Source organism: Palaemon carinicauda, chromosome 37, assembly GCF_036898095.1.
Source record: "Palaemon carinicauda isolate YSFRI2023 chromosome 37, ASM3689809v2, whole genome shotgun sequence".
Lineage (NCBI taxonomy): Eukaryota > Metazoa > Arthropoda > Malacostraca > Decapoda > Palaemonidae > Palaemon > Palaemon carinicauda.
Window position 1 is genome coordinate 38,007,110 of NC_090761.1, and position 7,500 is coordinate 38,014,609.

Consider the following 7,500-nt stretch of genomic DNA (forward strand, 5'->3'; position numbering starts at 1 on the left):
ATGTTTTTAAAATATTTTTTTTTCAATTTTCATTACTTCTTATATGGTTTTTTTTATTATATCCGTATTTCCTTTCCTCACTGGGCTATTTTCCCCTGTTGGAGCCCTTGAGCTTATAGCATCTCCATTTTCCAACTAGGGTTGTAGCTTAGCTAGAAGTAATAATAATAATAATAGTTCGGTCATCATGATACTCGGTGATGTAATTATATATGAATTCCTGGGACTGATGATTTGTCATGGTAATTCTCCATAATGAAGTATGAGTTTTCCATATCATTTCACAATAAAGATAATGGAGATTGTATTTTTTATTAGCTAATTTATGTTTTGGGAATAATAGAACTATATGTTACTAAAGGCTACTTTTACATCGCTTGACTACGTTAACGACATTTTATCGCGAGGTGAAGACAAATCGCTCATTCGGTCATCCCTTTGCTGCCTTTTTGCGTGTTTCAAAATATCAAACTATACATAAAAGCGCGTATCCGTAAAATAAATGAAATTTTTGAATGTGAGCATAATAGGGTTGAATAATTTTTTTTAGATAAGAAGGCCTTTGAAACAAACCCTTTCTACTTTAAAGCATTGGGAAGTGAATGGATTGCGTAGTGTAGCCTAATTTACAAGCTTGATTTCTTAAGAGAATCCGATATTTGTCGTTAATTCTATATCAGATTATTATAATAGCAGTACACAATTATTTACATACTTGGGGAGCCAAATGCAATGTTAATGAACTGTGTTTAATGGAAAAAAAGTAACTTTGTACTCTAATTTGGCAAAAAACCAGATAGAACTGATATTTTGCTTACAGTGTGATCAGCTAGAATATTGTGTTCATTCTAAACTAAAATTTATTTCTGTAGGCTTTCTTTAAAAGTTTAATATTTATCTTATTAATAATAACATATTACGTACATTCCCCAATTTCAAAATCAAATAAGGAAACTGTAAACCAACCAAACGTAAAATTGTATGATCAAGTTTATTCATTTCTCTTATGCTTCAAGAGGATATGTAATTGGTCTTTAAGAAACTAAATGAATAAAATGCATAATATGTTCTTGGAATTCAAGCATTGGATTTATAAAGGTTATTTGATCACATGAAAATGGTTTATCCAGCTTCTGACTTATCTGTCTGTCAGAGGAAGTAAGCCAGTCAGTGCTTGTTTCACCTGACACTACTAATTTATCATTCATACCTGTAATTCTAAACTACGAAAGAAATTTCCTTTGCTGCCTTTGAAAATTTGATTCCCTGATATCTCCTACGTAATGAGATAGATCTTCGTAATCGAAATTCTCAACAGCCTAAACAAATCCAATTATCCTTCTCTTCCAGCTTAACGAATCTCTTGTTTTCTCTCTTACTGAAAAGGCCACACTCTTTGGCCCTCATTTTTCGGTTTAGCCTTCTTTCAGGGAGTCAGCTCTTGTCATTCCACCTTAGACGATATGGCTTTATGCTTCCCTAAGAAATGTTGGATAAAACTAGCTATTAGATTCTAGGCCATAGATTCTAAATGTACCTAACTCCCTTGTTACAAAGACAGGTCATTGCATTATCCAAAGGCAAATGACTGCTCTGATACTTCCCAGCTCCACTTACTGATATATATCGAAACACAATTCACATCGTTTATCTTGCCGGTATGCCTTTTGAAAGCAAGATTTACTGGCAATTCTGCCTATACGTTACTCTAGTTTGACTATCTTCTCATTAAGAATTTGAGAATATATTGGTGTTATACATGAAATATTGGAAGTATCTGAGTTTTTTTTCCAACAGAACAATTCTATATCTCAGCTACGTAAACTCATTTCTAATATCATACCAAAATATATCACACTTGTTGATTCTCTACATTCTTTCCCTTACCCTTTCTATTGTTGAATATCAGGTTTGTCTCGGGCCAACTATTTCCACACATTAATCAAATAGATTATCCGGCCCACTTCCCTTCTCTTCCCTGCTTTAATTGATAAGTAAAACCTCTTTATTTTCCCCTGTACATCTTACAATTGAGTAGTTTATTGAATCCAAAACAGTTACTACCTTTTTCTCTGCCTCCTCTTTATTTCTTCTATACTTTATCTTCAGTAGCCCTCCTCTGAAAGGCTATTATCCTAATCAGAGTCTTGCCCTGACCTACTTTTCATATTTTCTCTCTCTATCTTAAAGTGATTTCACTTCCTTTTTCTCTGATGTTATTTCAACTATTGTTCCGAAGAACCCAGGGAGAGGATCCTACCTTCTATCAGGCATTCATCTCTTATTAAAACCTGCTGAGCTATCTTTTCCCAAACTGATTCTCTCTAAGTAAATAATTCTTGAATATCATATCTTAGTGATATCGTTTTCTCCTACTTCATAATTCTGATTTTTTTCTAGCAACTATTTTTCCTTAAACTCGTGATCTCCCACTTTTATGGAGTGAAAATGCTGCTGCCTTTAAAACCATGCTCTTATTTCATTCCTTTCCTCATGTTTTTCCAAATATCCTTCAAGCCCAGTTATATCCCACCACGATAACCTTTATATAAGTAACAACTACAATTAACGTAAGTAAAAACGAAAGCACTCCTAAACTGTCCAATGAATCGATAACCATAAGAGCTTCTTTCTTGCAGGACTTCAATGACTGTAGCTTCGACGTGGCAGGAGACACCGTGTCATCATGTAACCTCATCATGAACACGACCATCTTCGGCGTGATACCTTGGATGACAGGCAAAGGTGACGGGGCCTACTTCATCGGTGGTCCGCCAGTTGATAATTCAGGCAGTGCTGCAGGTAAGTGTGTTGGGTGTTTTCCCCTTGTTACGTCTAAATTCCTTGTTAGTTAACTTGCACACACACACACACACACACACACACACACACACACACACACACATATATATATATATATATATATAAATATATATATGTATATAAAAATTCGGTCTTGCTTTTAATAATAACTTATCAATTTTATATCTCTGGAATTTTAATTGATGTCAATAAAATATTATTACTATTATTATTATTATTATTATTATTATTATCATTATTATTGTTATTATTGTTATTATTATTATTTTTATTTTTATTATTATTATTATTATTATTATTATTATTATTATTATTATTATTATTATCATCATCCCAGCCGCAACCCTAACAGGAAAAACAGAAAGCAACAAACCCAAAGGCTCGCACGGAAAGAAGGCCAGTGCGGAAAGGAAATTACAATAGTAAAGAATGAAATATGAATGAAAAAAAAAAATGTATAAATATGGAATACATCAAGATTTGTAATAGTGTAAAATAGATAGGTCATGTATAAACTATGAAACGAGACATTTAACCCGTTCAACAGAAAAGTATTCGCAATCTATTCAACTGCCCGATTAGGAAGATCATTCCATAATCTGGTCACAGCTGGAATAAAATTTCCAGAGGATTGTGTAGTACTGGGTCTTATGATGTAGAAGGTTGAAAAGTTATTAGAAAGCATTTTCCTTTTCATTTTTTCCAACATCAAACCATTGTTCTCTAGTCTTGGGGGTAGTGCCATAGAATCAGTACCATGGTCTTCCACTGTCTTGGGTTAGAGTTCTCTTGCTTGAGGGTACACTCGGGCACACTGTTCTATCTAGTTTCTCTTCCCCTTGTTTTGTTAAAGTTTTTATAGTTTATATAGGAAATATTTATTTTAATGTTGTTACTATTCTTAAAATATTTTATTTTCCCTTGTTTCCTATCCTCACTGGGCTATTTTCCCTGTTGGGCCCCCTGGAATTATAGCATCCTGCTTTTCCAACTAAGGTTGTAGCTTAGCTAATAATAATAATAATAATAATAATAATAATAATAATAACAATGGCACCTATAAGCTAAATTCGTCTCTCTGTGCTGCATGGTTTTTTTTTTTTTTTTTTTACCTATCAGGTATGAGGTGAGGTTGCAATCCTTAATTTCTAGCCTATTTTTGTATACCTTTCCCTAACCAAATCTTTTAGGTGATTGAAGGAAGACTCAACAGTTTTGACCAACTACTAAAAGTTCTTTTGCACGTTAATATCATCAATTTTATTTATCATCGTGTTTGGTAAATTTTTCAGTAAAACAGAAGTTCTTCCATCTAGGATGTAATTATAGCTAATGCGTCTATTAGTTGTAGAACATGCACACCTTGACATAAATTTCATTAGGATTATTATTCTATTGAATGCATTTTCTTATTCACTATGTAAAAGGATCTCTTGTTCACAGGTGGTTATGCTTTTACTTCGACGACCGACATGTTCATGGCAACATCGTTCCACAAAAAGTCATGGATGTTGACGGGTTTTGTGACCAATTCAACGGGTGCCACAGGAAGGTGCTTGTCGTTTGCTGTGAGTAGTTCGTCTCCATTTTTCGTTTAAATCCTATACATTTAAATCTTATACATTTGTTGGTAATTAAGTTTATTACACCTCTTTTTTCTTGATTTTGCTTACGATGATGAATTGTCGGGGTTAATGAATTCAAATAAAAAAAAATGGTGCCTAAATTCATGGCTCAGAAGTGCTTATGTATTGAATTCCCAAGCAATTTGTACCTTTTAAGATTTTATTCATAGATATTTCCAAATTGAATGAATCGATAAAATGTTAGAAATTGTATGTATGAAATATATTCCAAATCTTTTAGATTATTGTTATGGATTTTTAGAACAATATCACATTAAGATATAATACCTTAGAGTTCAATTTTATAGTAGAACTCGATACGTTTTCCATAGAGGTATACAGAAACTACGAATCTTGTAACTAAACAGTTATATGATTGACCTGTAATTCCAATGATAATCCTGTAAATAAACTTCATACAATTTCGAAGTTTTCTTAATATTTTCCACCGTTCACGAGGGGATGAAGATAGCAAGAATCCTTGACTACGTCTCTCATGGAGAAAGATATCAGGTCCAGAAGTTCTGTTGGTGTGGTTTTCAGCTGAGACTAAAGAACAATGGCTTACTTTTTCTGGAAATTCCAATTCATTTTTGTATTCTTTGCATATAGTAAAAAATGCTTGCGTTACTTAATTCCTGATGAATTCCGTTTCTTTTCTCTTGCACATTCATCGACATATCTAATGAAAAAAAAAATGGAAAATGATAAAAAATATATATAACGTCATAGAGGCTTACTAATGTATGTACTGAAAATGACCTTGTTATACATTGTCACCCCAAGTAAAGCTGTTGAAACTAAGAAATAACTAAACAAAAAAGCAAAGAAAAACACGAAGAGCAATGTAAACAACCAAAAATTAAGAATAATACTCTACTAATCATCATCTTATTTTGTTTTTCCATTCGTAGTACGCCATGGACGGCCTCAGTTTGAGCTCCTTCAAGATCGTCCTCATATCCTACAAGCAGGACCCAGAAGAAATATATGAAAACGGGACGTTCACTGGCCCCATACAGACCCAGAATACGGTCATCTGGACTCAGAGAGACTTGACTGGCGGAAAATGGAAGCCTGCCAAGCTGACCTTTACGGCGCCTGGCGCCTACAGCATCGCCTTTGCTGCTGAGCCCAACTTCCAGTACGAGCGCAACAGAGGATACGTGGCTGTGGATGACATCAAGTTCACCGATGGGCCCTGTGGAAGTGAGAGAGAGAGAGAGAGAGAGAGAGAGAGAGAGAGAGAGAGAGAGAGAGAGAGAGAGAAGTAACTTTAGTGAAGAAGCAAATGAGAGAGGTAGAAATAGACACAAAAAGAGAAAGAGATAGAGAAATAGCTATAGAAAAAAGATAGATAGAGAAAGAGATATAAAAAGCTACAAGGATTTTGGATGTTTCAAAGACTTTATAGTCCATCCGCGGAGACTCCACTTGTTCTTAGGTAGAGCGAATTGGTTTCTTAGAGAGTTTTTATGATCTTGTCTAACCTATTCTTGAATTCGCATGCCGTATACCGTGTTACTGTTCACTACATACGCTGGAGAGAGAGAGAGAGAGAGAGAGAGAGAGAGAGAGAGAGAGAGAGAGAGAGAGAGAGAGAGAGAGACGAGCACATTATGTTGTTTTAATCTCTTTTTGAGTTGATTTTTATAATTCTCTCCAATGATTAAAGACAGATACAATTATTTGTAAAATATTTCCTGAGAGATAACAAAGTGAGCTAGAATATTATTTCTAAATCCATATTTATTATGAGAGGTATGTACTACCTATAGTATTTTTACACTTTTAAAGCTTTAAATTAGTATTTGTATAGAACCCTGTCCCAACTCTTATTTGAAATACATCCTTATGAAATTATAAATAAACTTTATTTTGTATTAAAAGCAAGGCCAGATAAAAGGACATGATTTAGCCCAATCAATAGCATTTAAACAAAACAGAAAAATAAAAGACACTCACGTGGAAAAAACGTGATTCTTTCACATTCTAGACGAATGTTTGTTCGACTCCAACACTTGTTCTTGGGAAAACGACGAAGGCAGTGACGACTTCAACTGGAGCATCGGAAGAAGCAGCAGTAAACGTGGCACTGGACCATCCAGGGATCAGGCGTCCTCTTTGGACGTCGCGATCACTACAGGTAGGCCCCGAGTCAATGGGTAGGCCTACGTTTCGGTAAGATGTTGATGTTGAACTCTACACAAATGAATGGATTGTGTGCTTCGTGAATAATCTATATTAGCGTTTCTTTTAACTTCCATTACCCTAGCTTTTAAATTCAAGCGCCAATTCCAGATGTTATGGGATCGTTTTCTTGATATGGGTTTGTTTGTTCGTTTAAGAACGCCTTGCCTTTAGCAAGACACAGGCCCTTGCTCTAGAGCAGCCCGTAAGAGAGAAGATACAGGTGGTTTAGATTATGCTCCTTAGTTAGAAGCGGAAATAATTTCATTTCTATTCCTGTTATATGTATTTATCAGTCCGTTTATACAAACACACTTTTAATCATTTTATGCATCAATGCCTAAGAAAATGTACCTCTTCGCCAGACTGTTTCACACAATTCTTTCTATAGACAAGCCACTTAACAGATCTTGGTAATTCATCTACCAAGATTAACCTTTTGTATAGAATAATTTTTCAAAATTCTCTTCTTTCATCTTTCATTTAGTATTTAATGTATGTACACAAGTTGTCATAGAAGTAAAATATTACACCAATCTCTCTTTTGAAAAGAGGATCTTACAGTTTTTAATAAATCTGTTCCTTATAAATAAAACAAACCAGATGCATAAGTCTTCATTAATTCTTTTCAAGGTGGTTACGCCTTTATTGACAGCGGCTATCCACGGCGCACAGGAGACACTGCCAGACTTGTGTCGAGCGTTCTGAATACGACGTCAAAGCCATTGTGCATCAAGTTCTGGCTTAATATGCATGGTGGAGGAGTGGGGGACATCAGGTAAGGGAATATCTCAGAGCCTGTAAGATGTGAAGAGATTGACAGATAAGTTTTTTAGCAATTGGCAATTGGAATTACACAAAC

At 34.6% G+C, this 7,500-nt stretch overlaps 1 protein-coding gene across 2 annotated transcripts in view; it reads left to right on the forward strand.

The window, feature by feature from the left end:
• The window catches only part of LOC137629585 (MAM and LDL-receptor class A domain-containing protein 1-like), a 76,493-nt gene that overhangs the window by 41,422 nt on the left and 27,571 nt on the right, over positions 1-7,500 (forward strand). For both annotated transcript variants that reach the window (XM_068361036.1, XM_068361035.1), the window contains exons 2-6: positions 2,640-2,802; positions 4,267-4,391; positions 5,363-5,657; positions 6,445-6,594; positions 7,272-7,416. In XM_068361036.1, coding sequence (XP_068217137.1) covers positions 2,700-2,802; positions 4,267-4,391; positions 5,363-5,657; positions 6,445-6,594; positions 7,272-7,416 — 818 coding nt within the window. In that variant the 5' untranslated portion in view covers positions 2,640-2,699. The remainder of the gene's footprint in view (positions 1-2,639; positions 2,803-4,266; positions 4,392-5,362; positions 5,658-6,444; positions 6,595-7,271; positions 7,417-7,500) is intronic.